This window comes from Chelonoidis abingdonii, chromosome 15 (genome assembly GCF_003597395.2).
Source record: "Chelonoidis abingdonii isolate Lonesome George chromosome 15, CheloAbing_2.0, whole genome shotgun sequence".
Classification (NCBI taxonomy): Eukaryota; Metazoa; Chordata; order Testudines; family Testudinidae; genus Chelonoidis; species Chelonoidis abingdonii.
Window position 1 is genome coordinate 9,231,786 of NC_133783.1, and position 24,517 is coordinate 9,256,302.

General features: G+C 41.8%; 1 protein-coding gene across 2 annotated transcripts in view; it reads left to right on the plus strand.

The window, feature by feature from the left end:
* SH2D4B (SH2 domain containing 4B) overlaps positions 1-24,517 on the plus strand; it is a 111,534-nt gene that overhangs the window by 42,221 nt on the left and 44,796 nt on the right. Inside the window, exons 4-7 of one of the 2 annotated variants that reach the window (XM_032786315.1) lie at positions 313-460; positions 13,283-13,493; positions 14,011-14,012; positions 18,057-18,179. In XM_032786315.1, coding sequence (XP_032642206.1) covers positions 313-460; positions 13,283-13,493; positions 14,011-14,012; positions 18,057-18,179 — 484 coding nt within the window. Of the gene's footprint in view, positions 1-312; positions 461-13,282; positions 13,494-14,010; positions 14,013-18,051; positions 18,180-24,517 lie in introns of both variants that reach the window. The other variant, XM_032786314.1, reaches the window with a different exon arrangement.

A 24,517-nucleotide genomic window follows, 5' to 3' on the forward strand; every position in this document is an offset into this window, starting at 1 on the left:
CATGACACAGCAAGTGTTCAGTATAAACATCAAGATCTAGCTATTGTAGGTGCTTCTGTGTTCCCCGTTAATGTAGTATCAGAACACTCACAATTTTTCATGTATTTATCCTCTTGATAACCCCTGACAGGTAAGAAAGTGCTGTTATTCCCATTATATAGATGGGGAAGTGAGTCACAGAGACTAAATCACTTGCCGAAGGTCACACAGGAAGTTTGTGAAGGAAGAAAAAATTGAACCAATGTTCTAATGACTGGACTATACTTACTCTCTAATGAATTTTTTCCTTTTCCTGTTTCTTTTTTTTTTAAGAAAAGAGAGGAAGAAGAGAGGCAGAGAGGTGAAGAACAGATACGACAGCAAGAAGAACTTAGAGCAAAAGAGTTGTACTTGAGCCTCAAGCAAGCTCAACAGCACAGCCAACACAGTGAACACGAGGACCAGGAGTGGAAAGAACAGTGTGAGTAAACTTAATCGATGAATGAATATGAAATATGCACAAATCTTACCTAAGCATGTGCAAAGTACCATGGGGAACCATAGAACCCACAAGAAACAGTTATACGAGTGGGGAAGCTGCTCTTTACACAACCATGGAAAGAAGCATTTCTTTCTAGACAAATTTGTCTTTTATGAGGTAGATTCTACATCCAGCTTTCCAAAATGCCTCAAGTAAAAAAAAATGCATTCGTGATTTTTTTACCTTGTGCAGTACAAGATTGCACACAATTTTGCTGCAAGCAGCCAATTTGTCCTTATGTTGCAAATTTCAGTCACTTTGCCAATTTCATATTTCTTTCTGCATAAAGTTGCATCATCATTCATTTTCTGCAGTGGAAGCTATCTTGTGCAGACAACACCATAGAAAGCAATTTGATTTTTTTTGTAAAGTCTGATGAAAAAAAATTCTGGCCATCTGTATTTGGACATCTTATACTAGAGGATTCAGCTTTGAATAGACAAAAGTTGTTGTCTGCATATTTATTCTAATATGGCTATTTTAAGAATTTCTTACAAGCTGGTAGGGCAAAATGCTGATGTCCTTACTCTGGCAAATTTCCATTGACTTCAATGAATTGTTTTAAATGGCAGTTTTGAGCATGATCTAGAATAGATCTTTATGATGTTGCATTCATAGCTGTATTTTTCATTGTGGTTCCTAGCCATGCTGAAGTCTTTTATAAATATCATGTGACTGACAAAAATTTAGAAACACAGGAGTAGCTTGTGTTCAGCTATAGCCATGTAGAGGGCACATCCATATGTGACTGTACATACTGTATATAAGGTTCCCAGTAGTTTTGTATAGGGGTGGTCTTAACAGGTTTCAGGGAATAAAATATGGTTAGCTGTCCCTTTTATATAGTAATAACTCTGAGATATTAAATGTGCGATCTTCCTGTTAATGAGAAAAATTACACATTTGTATCGAGCAAAGAATGTACTTTATACCCGCTGACCTACATTGATTTGATTACTTAACAGAAAAAGAGGAAGAAATATTTAGAAGGTTTTAGCTTGAACAGTGACATTGAGCTAATTGTGTATAACACAAAGATTAATAAAGTAAGCACTTAAAATGACATTTATCTGGGTCAAAGATAAGCGTGTGTTGTATGAGATAATTCAGTAACTCATGAAGTAGGGAAAGCAAAGCTACAGAGGTAGTGTGCTGTAATATTGCTAATTTATATATGTTAACAGTAAAGGAAAACCAACAACAGTAAAAGAAATACCTCAAAATATGTGAAGAATGTTTCTGGCTTTTTTGTTTGTTTTTTGTTTTGTATTTTATTCATTCATTGCAGGAGTTCTTGGAGACTGATTACCAAAGTTCTGTTTCCTGCTATTCATATGAGATGAAGTTATTAAGTACAAAATTAATTTTATATTTAAGGTACACTTCTGGCATTATCCAATATGGTACCTGGCTACCATCTATTTTGACAGAATAAATACTCTATAGATTAAATTTTCAATGAAAAAATAATTCCCTGTGAAATTATTTAAATCCAAGATTCTGTTCATTTGAAAAGGTAAAAGTTGTCCTTTTGTACTCCAGGCCTCTAAGGTATTTGGTGAGGAACAGGGAGAGAGCATTTCACTTTTGAAATGAACAGGACTTTTCCAGGTTACGCCAGCTGACAGTCTAGCGTTGCCAACTTTCTAACTTCAGAAAACTGAACACCCTTGCCCTACCCCTTCTCCAAGGTCCACCTCCACTCCCTTCCTTGCTGTCCCCCACCCTTGCCCACTTGCTCATTTTCACTGGGCTAGGGCAGGGGGTTGGTGGTGCAGGAGGGGGCTCCAGGCTGCGGCCCAGAGGTTCAGAGTGTGGAAGGCGGCTCTGGGCTGGGGCAGGAGTGTGAGATGGGTGAGGGCTCTGGCTGGAGGTGTGTGGGCTCTGGGGTGGGGCCAGGGATAAGGGGTTTTGGGTGCAGGAGGGGGCTTTGGGCTGTGGTCAAGGGGTTCGGAGTGCGGGAGGGGGTTCTGAGTTGGGGTAGAGGGTTGGGACACGGAAGGGGGCATGGGCTCGGGGCGACGCTGATCTCAAGCAGCTCCCAGGAAGCAGCAATATGTCCTTCTGGCTCCTGTGTGGAAGGTTGGCCAGGGGACTCCACACTCCCACCCCTGCCTGCAGGCGCCACCACCCTGCAGCTCCAATTGGCTATGATTCCCAGCCAACGGGAGCTGTGAAGCCACCCCGGCCACCCCTGCCCCTAGTACCTGGAGGGATATGCCCACCGCTTCCTGGGAGCTGCACGGAGCCGGGCTTGGAGTGTGCCTGCCCTGTTGGTGCTGTGGCCAACGACATTTTTAGTGGCCTGTCAATGGGGCTGACTGGAGTCGACAGGGTCCCTTTTCGACTGGGGGTTCTGGTAGAAAACCGGATGCCTGGCAACCCTATGCCAGTCTGGCCTAGAGGATAGTATTTCAGCAGCCCACTCAGATGGTGGATACAGAAACAGAGGAAATTTGTAAGATTGGTATCAAAAGAAAAATATTGCATATGGAAATTGGCAACATAACAAAATACTACAAATTTTACTGTGTTTAGTTTGTTCTGTTTTTAAAGTAATAAAAAAAAACTGGATAGTTTTTTGGAATGAATGCTGCAGCATAGGGACTGTGGTAGGAGAAGAGGGAAAATGGGGAATGGGGAAAAGAGAGAGCAGTTTTCAGCCAGGGTTTCCAAAATGGTTCTGAACACAGGTTTTCCTAGTGTGCACTTAGATTGTGGCCAATCAACACTGCTTTGATTGCATCATTTTCTGATGTACATTGTCTGCAAGAGTTTATTTTTGTAGCACAGGCGAGTCTTTGGAGGGAGTCTAAATTAGAGTAACTTGCTTTGTCTTCCCTTATCCTGAAACTGTACGCTCACAAATTTGGATCCCATAGACTGTCTTCAATTTACTTAGCATCACGACCACATGCCAATGAGTAACTTATACCCATACCTGTCATTTAAGTTCTAAGTTTGTCCCTCTGGGCTTGATTTACCTCACACACCAGTTTCATGTTGGTGTAAATCCATTAAAGTCAATGAGGTTACTCCTTTTTTATACTGGTGTTATTGATAGGAAAATCAGATCCACTGAGTCAAAACAAGTCTAAGTTAGTGTAACTCACGTGGGGAGGGCTGGAAGAGGGGAGCATAGCAAGAAAAGTAACTAATAGGAGCATTTAGAATGCATATGTGAAACTAGGTCTAAGGAAATCTAAAGGAGTGTAATGCCACCATGCATTCAAATTCAAAATTTGTTTCTGAATGCCTCTCTCCACTTTTGAGGTGGTTCTTTCTGTTCAGGCTTTAGGCTCCCCATTGCAACATTGTGGCAAAAGTTTACAGTACTTTAGGCTTGCAGTAATTGTGTTTGGCCTTTGTCCTAAATACCAAATAAATAAATAAGCAAGCACATGCCTACGCAAAGGAGGCACTGTCAGATGCAGCATTAGCATCTTTGCCATTCTGCACCTGCTGTTGAAGGCACATTACCCATTAGGAGCTGGGCCAGGTTCTTCTTGAAGTCAGCCCCCTGCACTCAGCAGCAGCAGGGGTCACAGCTGAAGAGGAGCAGCAGTGCTAGGGCATCTGTTGTGGAGGGCAAATGTAGCAATGATATTGCTGACACTACTAATTTATTTAGTAGATGGAATTTAGAAAGGAATGAGGATTCATCGCTCATCATCAGATTATTTCTCAGCTGTTTATTGCCAAAGCAATAGGCATAGACGAAGTGTTGCTAATTTTAGTTTCTGTTGTTCACTTCAGTTCACTTGATTGTGCCAAATAACAATAAAAGCCCTTAGAACTGCTGTAGTGTCACTTTGCTATAGTTAATTGAAATACATATTTTTAGTGCTTTTTAATAGACTAAATGTCTAGTGTGGAATATCTTGAGTAATTGCCGCTATAAAAACAATTGATGTTATAAATGTAATTATACATTTAGATTTCACGTGCTGGACATATGATAGGAATGCCTTGGAGAACAGTTGTGAGTTGATACAAGTATAGAAGGGTACAAGAGTATTAGCAGAATAGTGTATTAATGAAATAATGTGAATAAGATTAGTGAAAAAGAGTGAACCAAGAAGTCCATATTTCAGTGTGCTTGTAATGACTAATAATAGCATGAGACTAAGAAGAAGTGGAGTGAATTTGGGAGATAGACAATGTATAGATACTGTTCAACTTTGTTCCTAATCATAATAAAATCCATGTCACAGATTCTCAAAGCATTCATGAGTAGTATTATGTTCCAGACTCTGTAGTGATCTGTGCTTGTTGCACAGTTGCAAACAAAGGACTTATAAAATACCACTGGAAAAATTGTTTAACACTTAGAAAAATACTATTTGTGGAATAAATTATTTGATGGAAAACAGGAAAATTTACTGAGTACTATGTTAATCAAACACTGTTTGACCAGTTCTATTAATCTCCAATGTGAACAGTATTACAGTATTATTAATGAGAGCAGAGTGACTACTGCAAAAAAGTCTGTACATTTTTGTTTGAATTTTTAAGGGAATTCGCTTAGATTGTGTGAACACAACTTCTTTGTGTTTGCTTTCCATAAAAATTCAAGTGAACATGTTTACTGGCAGGAATGTTTGCTAAAATGCTTTTTAAGCAAATAGGCTCCTATTCAGCAATGCATTTAAGCACATGCTTAATTTTAAATATATGCTTGAGGCTCATTGCTTTCAATTGTTGACCAGGAGCCATACTGCAGAATATTTATAGGAAGTAAATTTCCAACAGGGGAACTGAAACACACCATGTGACATATACATCTACTCAAAATGTTGAATTTTGAATTTGAATATTAAATAGTCATTATGAAGTACTCATAAACAAGCTACAGACTAAGAATTATTAACAAGGGCACAGCTGAAGCAAAAGCTTTTAAAATTGGGATGCATATTCATGGCACATTTTTTGCAGAATTCACCCTGCTCCAGCTGTGACTCATAGTGCTTCAAAAGCACAAAATAGACCATAAAAATGGAGAGCTCCTAATCTTTCACAAATGATGTAACTCACTCAAGTTCAGTCCCAGCACTGCATGAATTAATTCACATCTGTATTAAAAGATCTAGTGTTAGAGTCCTGTCAGAGGGGTTTTACCGAGTCTACATGGAAATACAAAAGTCAGTGCTCTATTTTCAGTAAAAAGATAACTTTGGTATGTTTAGAAAATTGTAGGGAAAATTGTAAAGTGATCTGGAATAACTAAGGCCAAATCAAATCTCAGCCCAGATTCAAAAGCTCCACTGTTCCAAGGTTCCAAGCTAGTTGGTCTCACTCTTACAAACTGTGCAGATTAGGGTTACCATAAGCCTGGGTTTTCCTGACATAACCTCTTTTTTTTTTTTTTTGGATCCTCCACCCTCCATCCGGGTGGATTTTTCAAATAAGAGGAAATGTTGGGGATTTTTGCAGAGCAGATGGTGCAGTTCAGAAAGAGCCATCTCCACACCTCGACTGGTCCTTTCCCTGCATCCACAACTGCTGGCAGAGCCGTCCCTTGGGTATGGCAAATTGCGTGACCGCCCAGGGCACCAGCTTTGGGGGACCCCGCAGGCAGGGAGGTGAAGTGGGATGCGGGTGGGTGAGTGGGGTGAGGAGCCGAATGGGGAGACAAGTGGCAGGTGGACGGGGGGGCAAGGAGGAGCTCCCCTACCAGAACCTCCCCCTCCCACGAGCACCTCCCGCCGTGTGGTGGGTCCCACTGATCAGTGCCCTCCCCCCACATGCAGTACCTGTCACAGATTAGATGTTTTGTGGTGTCAGGAGATGCTGGCGGGGAGGGGAGAGGAGCGAGGGTGAAACGTGCTTGGAGAGAGTTGCGGAACTGGGCAGGGAAGAAGTGGAGCAGGGGTGGGAAGAGGCGGGGTGGCAGTGGAGCTTTCGGGGAAAGGGAGCAGTGGGGACAGGTCCTGGGTGAAGCCGGGGGGGAGCCCCCTCAGCAGAATAGAAACTTGGAGCCTATATCCTGCCCTCCCCCCCCGCAAGGATGCCCCTGACTGCCAGATCCCAGCCACCCTGTCGGCACCTGTCGGCCAGGCAGCCCATCCTGGCACAGGGCCTCAAAGCCCGGCTAGGAGGGGTGACAGGGCCAAATCCCAGCTCCCCACCCTGTGATGGTGGAGAGGCCTTCAGGAAGGACTGACTGACGGGCTGGCACTGTGTCCCTGGACTGTGCCAGCTTCCCTGCCACTGTGACAGGGAGTGTGATACTGCTCCCCATCTTGAGTGTGAGGTACTCCCTCCAACCCCACCAAATCTGCACCCAATAGACCCCCCCAGCACCTCCCAACTGTAGCCCCTCCAAACACCCCTTTCCAGTACACATGCTCTCCTTCAACTCCCCAACTCCTTCCCCACCATCCCCTGGCAGTGTCCTCTGTTTGGTAACTTGAAATATGGTAACCCTAGAGCAGAGTCTTCTCTTTTGTCCATCACACCTGGGTTGAAGGAGAACGTGCCCTCCATTGCTTCTGGCAAGACTGTAACCTAAAAGGAAAGACAAGGATAGGATGGTGAACTTGGACTCAGACTCTAGAGACCAGGGTTTGATTCTTGGCTCAGCCACCTGTTCATGTATGACCTTAGAAAATCTACCCTGTTGCCTCAGTTCCCAGTTTGTAAAATAGGGATAATATTTCCCTGCTTCACAGGGAAGATATGAGGATACTGTCCATTAATAATGGAGAGGGGCTAGGTACTATGGTGATGAGGGTCTGTCACAGGCTGGCTGGCCCTTTAAAGCAAGCCATGCTCAGCCTTGCCTGTAGCCAGACAGCTATCCTCCAGCTGTGTGTGATGGAGATATAATTATAATGTCTGACCCCAGCTGCAGGAGATCAGACAGAGGATTATTTAAACAGGGCTCAGGCTAGGAGGAGACCCAGGAGAGACAAGCAAGGGGGAGTTCTATCTCTGGGAAGAGTCTGTGGAAAGTAGGCTGGAAGAGACCCAGAGGGAGGCAGCTGGCTATGGCAGGGGGACTGAGAGAGGGCCTGTAAGTAGCAGGAAGATCCCTAAGGGAAGCCGCCAGAGTCCCCAAGGAGGGGAGACACTAGGGAAAACCTGCTGGGAGAAAGCTGCATCAGAGAAGCTCTGTAGGGCTCAGGAGTAGGGGCTAAGAAGCAGAAGGCTTCATGCAGTCCAAGAAGGGTAGAAGAATTTTTGGTTTAGATATTTATTTGGATGTACAGTTGAGCATTTTGTTACCCAGGAAGAGATTTGTGCTACCTGCTTCTCAGCTGGAAGGCTGAGTCATGTATGAAGACTGATCGTCTGCAGGGCTGCTGGAGGAGAAAAGCCTTGCACAATTGCACCACAACACAAGGGGGTGCACTGATGATGTGTGCGCATCTTCACAGGGTTAGGGGCGTACTTAGAGAGAGGCCAACCTATGCTGATGATTCAGAGACTTTAAGGCCAGAAGAGACTATTAGACTCTTTAGTCTGACCTTGGATGATTTTATGCTCAGTGGCAGAGTGGTGTTAAAAATACATAACCTGTAGCACGGAGTATCTTCAGGCAGTCAAACAGGAAAAATAATTCATTCATACAATGAATAATACTAGATGTCCAAGCTCCTTTTGCCTTCCTATCGACAGGGTGGGAGATGGAAGGCTACAATGTGTTCTGAAAGATAACAAGTGGTGCAGAGATTGTAGCTGCTGCATGTATAGGCATTCAGCATGACAATATCTGCATTGGTCTTGACCCCAGCATAAAGAGCTGGAGAAGAGACAGAATCAGGTAGGGCACTGAGAATAAGGATGTAGTTACCCAGCTGTATGCAAAGGATGAGGAAACAAGAAGTATTAGAGATACAGGGCCAAATGCACCCTTATGCTTCCACGAGTAGCATTCTGAGTGCACAGAAAAGCACAGCAAGGTGAGGACCAACCCCATGACTTGCATGGTCCTGCTGATTGCCTTGAGTCAGCTAGCTATGGGGAGAGTGGGACCGCAGATGGCCTCTCCCCACCCTTTCATTTCCCCTTACTGGCCCTGGGTATTCCAGGAATAAATTTAATGCCACTGACCTTGAATCATTAGCTCCTGTGAGTTCCCTCTCCCACTTGGAGGATTCCCTAGAAGGAGGTCAATGGAAGCTGGGGACAACGTGACAGCACAGCTCCTGGAACAATTATAAAGACAGAGCCTCTGTCAGCTTTTTCAGTGATCTGTAGGGGTTGGGAGGCTTAAATCCTGTCTTGCTCTGAGAAATGAGACAGAGAAAACTGTCCCTTTTTCTTACTGACAGAGTGTTCAGTAAGAGGCCCTGCAAATCCATGTGTATTGTTATATAGTTTTTCTGTTACTTCTGTTAAGAAATCTGTAGTGAGGACAATTGTAAAACATAAAAAGACAGAATTCAGCCCAGGTGTCACTATGAATATATGCGATAAAATATAAGAGAGAGGAAGGGCTGTCAGTAGGAGACCTAGGTTTCTCTGGAAAAGATGTGTGAATGTTAATGTTAGACCGTTCCAAACAGTGCCACTCTGCCTAAGAATGCCACTCTTCATACAAAGGACAACTCCCTAGATGGTAAAAGTGTCACAAATCTTTATATGAACAGGAAAATGTAGTATAGGTTACTGGCCTCTACTGATACACAAGCATTAGCCAAAGTAAGGATTGTAGACACCTGGCCATGTCTCTGTTGAAGTACTTGTCTATGGCTGAGTGAAATGGAGCATGTAGATGCTTTTGCTTTTTTTCTTGCCATTCTCCCCCCTTCTTAGATATAGGCAGTCTATCCAGGGAAGTCCAATATATCTATACCAGTGGACCCTAGAGAACTCAAGATTCTTTACTGTATTCAGAACTCTGGTTCTAGCTGTGATACAGCTGTGACAAATGATGACTGCTCTCTTCCATTATTTACTTACCATGCAGCATTGCACTTAAGACTTATCTTCATTGCTACTGGTGGCATTATTACAAAGACAATGACCATATTTAAAGCAACCAGTGTTTTGTGCCTCATATTCTGAAAGATAAAACAGAAAAGCTTTCCAAGTAATACTGTTGTCCCACTCAAATTACATATAGGAATCACTTCTCCTATAGGGTGAACAGTGAAAACTGTTTCTCTGTTTTCCATATTATGCAGTAGTTCAGTACTCCACCCAGCTGAAAATTCAGGGTGAATTTTTAGATAGACTCAAAGTATTTACCCAAATTGTAACTCTACCAAGTGTACAGATGAAAGCACCAGACTGAAACTGGATAACTTTTCTTGGACCACTTATTAAATCCAATCTCTTTATTTGCTTCCACTCCAGATCACCCCTTAGCTTTTGATGTTACTAAACCTCCAAAGTTTGTGGACATTCGTTGGTCCCTTGTTTGCTTATAGATTTTCTTGTAAGGTCTGCTCTTTCTTTTATTATTTCCTGGCTCCATTGAGTGTTTCCATAAGTCACATAAATCAATATATACTTATGCTTATTTCACCTCAAGAGTGAAAACCAGAAGCAGGCAAGCAGCCTCATGAAATGTGGCTGTCTAGCAGAATACCTGCATGTATGCATTGCCCGTCACAGGTATCACTGCAGAGGGAGAGAGGTAGTGTATGTGCTGCATTCACAACTATGTACTACACATGCAGAGCCTTCCTTGCTTTTCAAAAATCTTGTATGCGTTAAGAACTGCACAGTGAGTATTCATTTATCAACTCCCTTTTTTTTCTAGTGCCTCGAGCCCCATTTTGCTGGTTTTTGAGACATAAATATCTTTAGGCAGACAAATTATTCCAGTACAGAACAAATCCTTAACATCCAGCGAAGCAAATATTAAAGAATCAAGCTATTGCCTCAAGTAGCAATTATCAATCCTGCCGTGAGTATCCTGGCTTAGAAGAGGGCTCTTGGAGTTAGAAAAAATATGCATATACTGTGCATTGCAGTGGCTGAAAGGGTATTACTCTTAAGAAAAAGTGTTCCTCCATCAACGAGTAGAGGAGCAAGTGAACAATGTGTTGCGGACAATAGGGCTAGCAACCACTGGAAAGTACTATAAGAGAAAGGTGTGATAAGAATAAAAATATTTAGACTTATAGTGGACACAGTTAATATCCTCTATTGTTATGGTAACAAAACCATTTTCATTATGGCCTTTTGTTTCTAGGCTTTCATAATGTTAGGAAACATTCTCATTTTGCACAGGTAACTGATTTAACCTCACACTAGTGATGGTGGTAATAGCTTCTGGTTTATGGGACTGTCCCAGTTGTAAAACGGTGATGAAACAGCTGTGAGATTCTTAACTCTGACCTTTTGAACACACAAGTTCAAAATGAAGAGTGCTCAGGAGGCCTCAGTCATGGATGTCTTGCCTCTGGTGGCCTCAGTCAAGGATAGCAGCCCTGTCATTTTGCAGTGTGGGTGCAGATCAAGCTGCTAGGCCCAGGTCAGAAGGTCTGCATAGTGCAGTATGGATGCAATAGCATGGTTGAGACCTGGGTCCAGCAACTGTAAATCAAGTTTTACTATGCTGGGTGGATGCTCAGGCGTAGGCTTGGAAATACCAAGTCTGCAAGCCCAGGTGCCACAAATCCAGTTGTACAATGCAGTGTAGACATACCCTTACAACCCCTACTACAGAGCTTGGTTCTTGAGTTGTTGAGACTCAAATTTTACACTGCCTTACCAAAGCATAAAGTGTCCTTTGTCCCTTCTGTCGCTTTTAACCCATTTTCTATATTTAAAAAGTGGTGGTGGCGGCGGGGGGGAGTGAGAAAGAGGAAAAACAGCCAAACAAAAAGCCCACAATTGGAAGTGTTCTTTATGCCAAATTTAGTTATCCCCAAGTGTGTTGAAAGTGACTGGCAGCTGGGACTCACACAGATGGTGAAAGGGCTGCATAGCACTTGGGACTGGAGAAGGGATCAAAGTAGCCCAGGGAACTTATTTTTTAAAAAGAAAAACATTAATATACAGTAGGGAAAGGACATTCATAAACTTTAGCCTAGTATTCTCTGTGATCCTTCTCCTAGGAACTGCTTTCCATAGTGGAAAGATAGCCCACATGTATTCCACAAATTATTTTTATATTATTCTAAAGAATATTTCAATTTAAGGAGCCGTAATCGAAGAGCATTAAGTTTCACCGTGGTATGCTGTTGTGCTCTGATCCAGTGAAGCACTTAATCATGTGTTTAACCAGGTGAATAATCCCACTGAATTCAGCTACTCGTGCTGAAATTAAGCATGTGCTTCAGTGTTTTGCTTGAACAGGGCACTGGTGGCTGAAGTAACGAAGCCAAAGACTGAGTTTCTCATAATTCAGCCCAAGCAGGCATCAAATGCATACCTCATAATGGTTTATTGCTATTAACCTTTACTCGACCCATTCTCAAAAGATTGACCATTGAGATTGGACCACTTGTGTCTCTGTGTCCAAGCCTGGTATGCTTTCCCCAAATGGGGGTCCTCACCTGATACCTCAGAGGCATGCATCCCTATGACATGCTGTGACAAAGTGGGGTTTTATTCATCTTGTTATGTTGCATGTGAGTCTTACTGTCCTATACTAATACTGTGTGTACCTCCATTTCCCTGTGTACTGCAGCAATATTTTTGTGGTGGGAATTGGGTGTCTGATTTTTGCTGAGGCTCTCAGGGCAGGTGAGGCTGCCAAGCTGTCTGCACATATGTAACCTGAGATCCAGGATGGAGGTGTGACCAGGTGACACCTTTTGCCCGGGAAGCAGTACAAAGAGAAGGAGGAGGAGCAGGGCTGGCTCCAGGGTTTTTGCCGCCCCAAGTGGTGGGAAAAAAAAAGCAAAAAAAAAAAAGCCGCGATCGGCAGCAGCTTCAGCACACCACTTTCTTCTTCTGTGGCAATTTGGCTGCAGGTCCTTCCCTCCGAGAGGGATTGAGGGACCAGCCGCCGAATTGCCACTGAAGAGCCCAACATGCCACCCCTTCCCCTTGGCCATCCCAAGCACCTGCTGGCTGGACTGGTGCCTGGAGCCCTCCCTGAGGAGGTGCCACAGGTGGGGTGTCGGAGGTCGGATCACTGGTAGTAGTCTGCTTGGCGGGACTGGAAGAGGGGGAGTCCAGGCTGTCTGGCTCAGGAGTCCCCAAGATGAACTTGGATGAAGGTACTGATTTCTGTGATAGCAAACTCTGTTCTACGCTGTGTTCCTGTCAACTAAAAAACCCTTCTCTTCTACACACTGGCTGGGAGTCACTGCTGACTGAGGAGTTGGGGTGCAGGGCCCTCTGGCTTCTTCAGGAGCTCCACCCAGGCAGACTTGCTGCGGGAAGTGCACGGTGTGGAAGGGAATGTTGAATGCTCTGAGGTCAGACCCAGGGAGGTCAAAGCTGTGTAAGGTTACTGCTTTGGAGTCAGTATGCTCAGAGAGAGGAGGCATGCTACACCAGAGTCCTGACTGGCTTTGTATGGAGTAGTTCCAGAGCATGGGCCCAGTGACTCCATGACACCTGCCTAATATAGTATGGAGCGTTGGAATTTAGAGTATTAATTCCTACTCAGCCCTGGCCGTGGTGAATTTATGACCTGAAATAAGAGTTTAGATTTTCTTTATTTTACACAACTTCAAAGGACATTAGCCAAACCATTATTCAATCCTTTGGTGGTATTTTGTGTGTTGGAATCTGAATATTTTTAAAATCAGGTAATAGAGAGGAATGAATGTAGATAATTGTTCTATAAAGAAAAGGGTAAAGAGTCATGTCTATATTTCTAAAACACAAATGACTTTGTTCCCCACCCAGTGCGCCGCTCAAAGGCTGCAGATGAGGAAAGGAGCCACAAAGCACGCAGGGCCCGGGATGAATATCAACGGCAATCCTTACGAGCCATCCAGAGAGGAAAAGTGGCTGGCTTGAGTAACCTGTTCAAGGGGACCAGCCTGAGTAATGAGCCAGAGATAAAGCTGAACAGCAACAATCCTAGCCCACTAATGACGCTCACTACACCAGTCAGGTTCGTTCGTATTGTAGGTGATTCAAAAAATTAATCCTCCATTCATGGGCTTTTACTTCCATTTTAACAAGTGCTTCTTTTATTTTTTTTATTTTTAATTTAATTTTGTTTTATTTGAGATTCTCCACAGTGTTGCTCTTGACCCTAAATAGAAAGAGAATGTTTTAAAAAGATCAAAATGCACTGAGTGCATAATGTCAATTAAATGATGTTTGTTTTTAAAAAGGACCTTTTAGCATCTACAGAAAGATGGGTCTTTCAAAAGTCAGTGATTTGATAAGAATGCAAGGCTGGGATAGAGAGAGAATCAAACAAATTCTCAAGCAAACCTTAGCCCTGCAGCCTAGAAATAACTGCTGCTCAAGTGCTCTTTGACACACTTTATAGAGGGGGCAGCCTCCTAAATTTCAGTTGAGTTTTCTGCTGGCAAAATCAAAGGTCTTCTGAGTTTTTTTTGCTTTTATTTTAAACCTATTGATCCATCATCTGTCTCTTTCATAAACAACATGGATTCCAGAAGTGAAAAACAATCCAACACAGCACCCCATCTGCTGTGAAATTTATCAGTTGCTCCTTGTGGGTTTATATGTTACCATCTGACATTATTAATTAGGCCTGATAAGATGAACAAGATAATGTGAACTGGGCAAGGTGGTAAAGTAAAAAAAAAAAAGCATATTCAGGGGAAAAACAGAAATTCAACTTTTATTTTCCCTTTTATTGCCAAGTCTTGCGATTACCAGTCAATGTGCTTGTGATGTCTGACAGCCTGGCGGCACCAAAAGGACTTCAGTCCCTTCCTGCTTGGGATTTGTGTTCTGTTTTGACAAGTAATCTCTTTATCTTATATGAGATACGGAAACTCACTGAAGATGAGTTGTTTAAATTCCCAGTTTGAGGAATCAAAATTGCTCTGTCTGAAATGTGGTGGGATCTCTATACCCGCCATCAAGCCACTTGTCAAAACAATCTTCTCATTATTTTTATTTTCCCAAACCACTTACATCAAAGAGTCTTCTCTGAAATAAAGTAATAAACACACTAATAAAGATAGTAAATTTAGAAAATTAGTGGCTATAATTCAGCCTGTAGTTCTCCATTTTCTAAATGGAGTTATTTATTACAGAATTGGGCATTGTTTGGTGTGAATTACTTACAAGTAGAGCTGAGAAAAAGTTTGGATCCTTATCCAGTCCTTTTCCAAAGCTGTTTATTCACCTCCAAGTCACATCTGTGTTTAAAATTTGATATTGTTTGTTTTTCTTATTTCTTAAGGCATCTTTTTGTCATTGTGTATGACTAGATTGTGACTCAGACTACATACCTGCTGAAGGGAATCAGAGGAGTAAGAACTCTCTTTAAACTCATATACAGGCTACCCGGATCTTGGATCTGCATGCATAGGAATAACAACTACTTTGTATGTGTGTACTCCCCATATGGGGGCGGGGCAGGTGGGTGAACAGAGAGAGAGAAGGGGCAAAGTCAAAGTATTGTTCCTCCAGTGAGGTGGCCAGGTCAGCTAAGCAGGTATGGGGTGTGTTGTAATCTGCTACTGGTGTGGACATCAGCAGATTACTGCCTCCTGGAGCAAGGGAAAGGGAGTTAGCACAGTATCTCTAGGGGGTGAGTGTGGGTCACAGTGCTTCCTGAGGGTAATCCTGGGTGGTTGCAAATTTGTGCACTGCCCTTTCAGTTCAGGGCTGACTAAAGTCACAGTAAAATGATGTTATTTCTGTGTGAGATTCCTATTTCTTTCACCTTCTATGTTCTTTGGAAAGCTTGTCTGGATTTTTATTTCCTCCCTTTGTCCGTCTTTCCTGTCTATTTTTCCCTGCTGATTTTCTCTGTGTTGAAGTGTTTTGTACCTTTTACTCATCATAGTTTGTCTCTATCTGTCTAGTTGTGTTTAATTTTTTTCTTCCTGCCCTTCCCATGCTCACTTTGTCTACTGTAGTTGTGTAGAAATCAACTGGGAGCAATTTCATGATTTGGCCCTAGGCAGAAAATTGCTATAAAACCAGCCCTCTTAATTCATGCTCAAACAGTTCCCACAAGGCTGTTTGGAGTCCTTAAACAGAATCAGAGAGAAGTGAGCTCTGGACTTTATAATCCAGGAGTGGGTAAGCTGTCTAGGCCATCCATATAAAATCTTTAAATGCAGAAATATCTAGGAGAATTAACTGTGCCTCCATGTGTAGTTTGCTTTCTTCTCTGTGTGGATAGCATGCATTCTCTCTGTTATCATAATGTCAGAGCAGCCTTTCCATTTACTTAATTTGAACACTCTGGTATTGGTTTGCGTATATTTCTGTGTTTGCACTGTTTTTATTTTCCTTTTTTTCTGCCTACAAAAATAGGTATTTGGGAATAATTTTTGGTTGCTTATTGTGTTCTTTTAGCAAAGATTTATCTAGTTGTGCAAGTTGCATGCTCTTAAAACAAACCAGATGTTACAAAAGATGTTTAGAGGCCACTCTAAGAGCGGAGAAGAGGGATCCAAAAGGAAGAAATTCTGGGGCTCTGAGAAGAAAGCATGCATAAATGGACATCAGTATATTTCATCTACCGGAGTTCTCTTTCATAGAATCATAGACTTTAAGGTCAGAAGGTATCCTTCACTTTCCTCACTGTGTTCCATCTTTTGGTTCAGGTGGGTCAGGCTCAGTTAGGTGTGGAAGAGCTCTTAATCCTCTGTGGGCTCTGCAACATCCACATCCCCCTCCTAAACAAGCTGACTGTCATGTTGCAGTTCTGTGGTGCCTTTCTCCAGATGTTGTGAGGTGTCTACTGTCATTTGTGCGGTGGTGATGGAGTCAGCACTCAGTACGGTGTCTAGCTCTACATATTAGTGGCAGTTCTTGAGGACGGCACCAGACTTTTTGTCCCCTCCTGTCTTTTGGTAGGACAGATGCAGTTCCTCTCTCTTTGCCAGACAGTGCTAATTGTCCCTGTTGTACCTCTGGCCTTTGCAATATCCAGATAAACATCTTTATTTCTGCAGCAGTTCCACATCTGGGCTTGCACTACCCCTTTACTCTCACATGCTGATGAAATCCAGGAATTCTTTCCTGGACCAGGCAGCATCATGAGGTTTACCTGAGCTTTTTTTAGCTACAGCTTTACCAGGAAGAATACCTATATTCTAGTATACCAAAGGTGGGCTAGCAGGATGAGAGGGATTTCCAAACATATTGGGTATTTTAAGGGGTGGGGAAGCTTCCCCTAAGCAGCAGAGTTAAAAAATATGACAAAAGCAGTCACTGCTGTGGGGCAAGGAGCCTTGTGGTTATTTTGTAGGAGGACAGTTTGTACCGGTACAAGTTATGCAGCATCCTCACGGGTATTGTACTGGTGGAACGGCACTGGTACAGGATTTATGCCATTTGGGGAGGTGGTTTAGCTGGAATGGGTTTTGTTGGCAGGACTCAAAAATGAGAATGGATGCATGCAATGATGTGCCAACGGAAGGCAAGTTTTACTGGTAAAACCTTGTGGCGTAGACCAAGCCTTAGGGCATATCCGACTGATATTCTGACCTAGGTCTCTGTCTTGCCACTTGAACTGAGAATCCTTGGGGTCAATCCTAGGTGTTCTGCCATTTACACTAAAGGCCTAATTCTGCTTCTGTTGAAAGCAGCAGCCAAACTGCCACTGACTTCAGTAGAAGCAGGACCCAGACCCCGAGGAGGATATCCATCAGATGTCCAGAGCACCCAGTATTCTCTTGCACAGTCTCCAATCACTAGAGGGCAAGCTCATCATTATTGAGTATTATAGGATCTAGTTTGCTTTGTTGGTTCTTGGTTGTCTGGTAGGTTATAGTAGTGCTTCTCTATGACTGCCCAGTTGATATCCTGATTTTGAAAGAGTTGTAATTCCAAACAATACTAGTTTCAGCACTTACTCAGGATGCCTGCAAATATGGATCATTAAATGATAGCTCCGTTGTAGGCAGAGCACAAGATGCGGGAGCTAGAAAAATGCAGTGAGCCAAACAGAAACTGAGGACTTACAAGATGTATAAGTAGGGACATAGGACCTGTGGAGCAATAGTAGAAGTAGGGGGAAGGGGAAGCACCTCAGAGAGACACTCCAGAGAAATGTTTTCTCTCCATGTTTTCCTGTGGTCAAGGCATGCCAGCCACAGTGGCTGAATTTGGCTTAACATACAGGGGATTCACACAAAAGGTAAAAAGTAGTTTTTTGCCTGCAAATAATAATCTTTTGTTTATGAAAAATTAAAAGAAATCAGAGTGAATAATAGAGCAGGTTGAATATTTTCCATTAAATCTTATTGTCAGAAAACAGCTATTGGACAAAACTGACGTTTTAATGATAGAATTTCTTTTGTCAAAAATGTTTGGATTTTTATGGGAAAACAAATCCCCACCTCCCCTACCCACAAGAAATCTGGTTATTCAATGAAATAAAAAAATTCCCAGTGGACTGTAGTGATTAGCCCCTGTTCCCCCTACTCTTATGAACATGGTGCAAGTTATTTTTTGTCCTACAGCTGCATGACATCTATCTCCCATTGTTTGTATTTTAAATGTAGGAAAGCTTGGGAGTGTCCTTCTAGACCCATTTCCAGAGAAATCCTCATTCGCTGGTTCAAGGAGGAGCAGCTTCCACGACGTGCTGGGTTTGAGAGGAACACTTGTGCAGTAGCGCCCTGGTTTCATGGTAATCCAGTTATCTTTATTTTTTCATATAATTGAGCCTAAAGGACGTTCTGGGTTGAAGCCGTCGGTTACAAAATATCTTTGTTTTTTTGCAAGGAACACAATAGGCACATTCAGTCGCGCCTCTGGTTGGGAGTAATCTTGTTCACTTTCCTCACAAAGGTTTGTATAAAATGGGTTGCTGTCTGACCATTAATGTCTATCCATTATTTTTATCATAGACAGACTATTCTTCCCATTTTCTTTTCCTCTGTTTTGTAGTCCAATTTGTGACACATGCCAGATGTCCTCCTATTTCTTAGTATTATCAGAGCCTGAACTGCACAAATGAATGTCTGGAATAACATTTGGGAGAGGTGTGTGTGTGTGTGTGTGTGTGTGAGCGTGTGTGTAATGCCGACAGACCCCGGTCATTGATGGGCGGGATTGAACCTGGGATCTCTGGAGCTTAGTACATGAGCCTCTAAAGCATGAGCTAAAAGCCAACTGGCTGTTAGCGAAGGCTGTAAAACAAACTCATTAATCTCTCTCAAAGTGATCTTGGTACTGGTAGCTGGGACAGAACACCATACCCCAAAGGTGTGTGGATTACACATGTGCACACGCAAATCTCATTTTTATCCTGCATTACAAACATCGTTGATATTTGCTGTAACTATATAGGTAGGAACCAAGCATTCTGGCCATTAGTATAAAGCATAGCTGACACAAAGACTTTTATTTATGAGCCTGAATGTATTTTAGGTCCAAGTTACAATACTCTTTTCCTCTGAATGTTAGGAATTAGAGCATTATAGTAGGTGTGGTGGGCCTGACCTTTTTCTGACCCCAACTGTCATTTCTTTTTATGGGGTTGTGTTTTTAGAGAATCCCTCACATTTCTTGAGAGCTCTTTGACAGGTGAGCCTCCCTCACTCCCTGCCTATCAAGGCATAAATAAGTTAAATGTGCCTAAGGAGAATCATGTCTCAACTAATCATCTGTTACAAGCAAGAAATGAAGAAATACAATTATGGACAGCTCTTGTCTCTCTCCAGGTTGTGATTCGAAATCCTTCTCACTATACATAAGTTTTTACTTAAAACATTTTAGAACACATCAGCTAGCTACTGGCTTGGTGTGTCAAACAAAAAGAAAGAAGTAGATAGCTTGTAAATATACATTTCCATTTTTTATGAGCAGTGATGCAGATGAAAGATAGGCCTGTATATACACATATTTGATATGGGATCTCTCTAAGAGTTAGTTAATGTAATAGTTGTATTTTTTAGCTTACAGTATATGGAAAAGGAGCAAACATTCAACTCAATGGTTTATTTCCTGATTTGTAGAGCTGGTTGAACTCTGCAAGAAAGCATCTGTGAACATTCATAGGAACAAAGTTATTTGAGATCAGTTCAACTGTATTCATGCCCCCCACTTATTTGCTATTTGCAAACAATCTGATGGGCAAGGTTTTCCCCCCAGTCTTTGAGGGAAGCTCATTCACATGAATATGCATGTGCAGATGCAAACATGTATTTGTGCAAGTCATCTAGGTCTTGATGCAAAGCCCAGTGAAGTCAATGGGAGTCAAGTATCAGAGGGGTAGCTGTGTTAGTCTGGATCTGTAAAAAGCAACAAAGGGTCCATCAATGGGAGTGTGACTTTATGTACTGAAAGCTAACAAAACTCATCATGAGAATAAGTTTCTTCTTGCTTCTCCACCCAACAAAGATAATGAAGTTATATTTAGAGCTGTGCAAAGCACAGCAATTTTGTGATTGTCTTTTTGTTCTGTGTTTCTATAGCACAATAGAGTCCTGATCTATGATTGAGACTCCTAGGTGCTATGATAATATAAACAATAATTTGCTGGGGTTCATGAAGATATTGTTTTGGTACCTTTTCATTTGAATGTGAACAAGCTCATATTGTCCAAAGTGAAACTCAATCAAAATCCTCAAATTTCATCTAGTTTCACATGAAAATCCCCACCCTATTTCATGTGATTGTGATGCAGAAGCTAAAATCGGGCCTGGTGTGCTCAGATGTTTTGTGAATCTTTTAGCAAACTTCGTTTGAGTTCCAAATTTTGTAACAAACTTTGGGAACCAAACGAGTACTCTGTTGCTGGGTAACGTAGTGAACATTGTGTCCAGGTCCAGCTGACTCCCACAACACACCTCATCAGAGTGAAGAGTTTAATGGCATTATCTTGGAATGGTGGAAGCTAAACATCAACATGTTATGGTAAAAGGTCTAAAGGAATTTTGAATGTTACTCTGAAACGAAGCAGAGAAAGAGAGCTACTTTGGCACAGAGCCCACTGTGGAGTCACACTTTGCAATTCTGAGGCAAGGAAATTCTTTGCTGTTTGTTTCCATTGTGTTCTGGGATACAGGACTTTGTGCACATTTTTCGTGTGTAAATGAGAGTACATCAAAGCGTGTGCCTAAATCATATTACTGATTTCTGATTTAAATGGAAACAATCATGCAAGGCTCTGAAATTTGTCTAATGGCTCTGGCCATAGAGCAACAACTTGTTCATCATCTGCTTAAATGGATGAGGGCATGGAAAGCAATGTTGTCAAGTATTTAGGCCAGAGGTTAGAAGGCATAACTCCTGCATTGCATTTTGGGTTCTACTACTGAATCAGGGCTGGAACCTGCCAAGTGCTCTTGAGAGTGCTACCACTGACTATAATGACAGCAGAGAGTCCCTAGAACTTGTAGGATCAGATCCTTGACAACCTTGAGTGAGTCCCTGAACTTCCCATTCCTCATTTTCCCTATCTGTAAAATGGAATAATACTTTGCAAGGGTAATGTGAAACTTCAGTAAAAGATCTGAAGTGCTTTGAGATCCTTGGATGAAGTGGGCTAAAGAAGGGTAAAATGTCATGGAGTATGATCATCTGGTAGATCAATGCTGAAAGTAGAAGCTCAGATAGTGTAAAATGATGTAATTCCACTCAAGTAAATGGAGCTATCCTGATCTACATCAGCTGAGGAAGTCACCCTTAGTCTCTTAGCCAAGATAAAACTTCAGTCCAGTCAATATCTTTAAATTTTGATTTAAAGGTAACATTTTTTTTTATTGGTGCTAACTAGAAAATGAAGGCTCCTTCACACTAAAAATAAAATCACAAACCCAAATCTTATAAAGATCAGCGGTCTTCACACTGGAATCCTGCACATATACCACCTTTTGTAATTATGCTGAGCCGAGTGCTCATGCAAGTTCTAATTCCTCCAAAGGGTTTTCATGGGGTATGAAAGGGTGCAGCGTAATGGGGCATTCTGTCTATCTAAAATTCCCCCACCAGTTTCATTTGAAAGCTGGGCCAGATCCTTGGTGATCCTAAGTCACCTTTTTGCCATTCCAGCACTGAAAGAGGGAGATAAAGGTGATAAAATACTGCGGCAGAGGGAACTATAGTATACTGGATGAAGCTCAGGGCTAAGCAGTCACATGCTGTATTCCCAGATCAGCCACTAACTAGCTGGCTGACCTTAAGCAAGTCATCCTATGTTTTTCTCCATCTCACTTTTCATCCTCCTCTAAAATAGATACAGTAAACACTTTGCATGTTCTGTACACTCTTCAGATAAAAAATGCTATAAATATACAAAGGGTTATTAGTTAGATTTACCATAGGGCAACATCTGGAGTAAATGGGAAAAACCTTTTCTAAGGTCTCTAGTGAGTCTTTCTTTGCTCACTCCCAAAAGTAACTGTGAGAAAACATCAGTTTCAGCTCCAAGAGTCTCTTTCCTTTTCCATGGGGTAGAAATATCATTAATCTAATCCCCCCAACAAATGGGAAATTTGTTTAAGGTAACATTGATCATGGTAACATTAATCTTTCCAGTTTGTGTTCAAGAAGTTGCAGTGAGTTCTTGCAAAATTATTTTTAACATGGAGATGCCAGGTGTGGATCCATAGTTCAGGTTGTGTTATGTTTTGTACTGAAAGCAGAGATTCAGCTTTTCTTTGTCTGTAGAATACATTCTGTCCTTTCCCAAAATTACAGCACTTCCTCTTTTGGAGACAGAACATTTTAGAAAGAAATCTGTTATTTAGAGTGAGTTAAAATTAGCTGTAAAAAGTATCCTTAAAAAATCTCAGCTCAGACATTATCTGACAACAGAAATTGGCAGGGAAATTAATCTTGAGTAGATATGGTGCTGTGCGCATTTGTGTTGTAAAGAAATGTTTAGGATTCAGGGCCGCTCCACGCTATTATTCTCCTTCAGGAGAGGCAGAAAAATATTGTCCTCCAGAGAATATCGCACAAACTGCCCTCTTTCAAAATGGCTGCCATCTCCCATTGTTATCAATAGACTGAAGCCGTGGCCTGACTTGAGTAAAGATGTTCATTGCCTCCATTCACCTGCTCCTCCCTGCCGCCTGACAGCATATAAAGCCACTTAATAAGTACTTCCCAGTGGAATTGAAGCTATCAACTGGCATATGATTCCTCAGGTCCCTCAACTAGCTGGAGCTGCTTGAATATCAAGGAGCCAGAACCAACTTCTTGGCTATCCCAACCATATCTTGGTTCAAGTGATAATCTGGGCTAACTCTCATTTGTACAACACCATGTACAATAGTCTTAAAGTAGCTGTAAAAATTGCTTAAATTATTTGAATACTTAAACCCAGAAAATTAACGATTCTGAGTTCCATAATTAGCAATTGATATCATACCAACTAATCAGTGAATGTGAGCTCTGAGCACACAATATAATGATCCCTTCTTGGACTCAATTCTAGAGATTCAAGAAACTTGTTATGAATTTGCAGTTCTGGCTGAACTTTGCCAATATGAGTGAATCTTGGTTTTTAGGGAAGATTTGAATGGGATTTATGATTTCAGATGGAAAGCTGTTTTATATGGGTTACAGCTGGAGACAAGTAAAACTGGGCTGTTTTGGCTGAGTTTTGCTTTGATTTGGGGGTTTTCAAACCTCACTGCAACCCATGCCAAAGTAAAATGAAAAAGTTTATCAGCCTTTTCCCATCTATTGCCAAGTATTACCAAACTCTATCACATACATCAATGTTTGTTGTCAGTTAGCTGCAAATATATGGAATAGGCCAGAAATATAATTCTTTTTGGCAACAAAAACATGGGCCTCTACCTTCCTTAACTGTCCTGTGCTGTAACGAGGGATTCTGATTGCTGAAAATATACTAATACTTTGCCCTTTGTCTGAAGTATTGTCTTGTTTTTTCCTTCCTTCTGTTTAAACTCCATTTAGGCATTCAGCTTTTCCTATGAAAATTGGCTTTTCACTTGTTATTTCTGGGAAAGTTAAGATGTGGCAAACTCTCAGACTCTACATTTTGTCTCATGCAGAGTTTGACTCCTGAATATAGAAGATTTTCTCAAATCATTCAAGTGTCACTTAGCAAACAAGAACCAGATTCTAAAATGATCCCATCCTTAGTTAACATTTGGAAGTCCTTGACAGCTTGTTCAGATCTACCTACCTTATGTCAATGGACGTTCTCGCAAGTGTAGAAGGGACATGTCCTAGTCATCACTATTATCAACACATTATTGTCTTATATCTATTACATGCCATTAGTGAAGGAGCTAAGCTGAAGGAGCTGTCCAGTCAATTGGTGTTTGAAAGGGAATCTTCTTTAGGTTGTGAGAGTTGGTGAAGAGACCCAAAAGTATGGTGTTCCCTCTGATTTCAGATCAAGAATTCCTTCTCTAATGGCTTTCATCTCCCATGTTGTTTGTGGGAAGAAACACTGACAGATGTCAGTAGACAGGATGGTTCTGCAGACTGGATTTCTTCAGTATGGGATCTCTAACATTTTTGAGCATTTGTATTTTCTTTTGAGAGTAACACTGCCACAGTTCCCCCTGCCGCAGTATTTTATCACCTTTATCTCCCTCTTTCAGTGCTGGAATCTCTAGGATGCAACAGCAAGATTTCTTGTAGCTTCTATTGAAATGAGCTTTTTCTGAGACACACAAGTAATTTAGCTGTTTGATTTGATCAAGACCTTATGCATCAATAAATACAGTATGCTCATTTGTTCATAAAACACACTTTCTGGTTCTCTAAGGGAGGGAAACTTAAGTAACAGAACATGTTAGGATGAGATGAAGTAAACCCCAGTGGAGATATGTCATTTTTTATGTGAATTATCTATTTTCCTATCTGTTACTTCATCTGCTTTTTGCCTGTTTGATTTGCTATTTTGAGAATACAGAGGTGGTGTGACGTTGCACTCCATATGCTTCATGAAAATATGCTTGTGAATGTGAATATGATGTAACTGGAATATGCTTTATTCAAAAGGTCTCTTGTAAGGTATCATTACAAAGCTTGTAA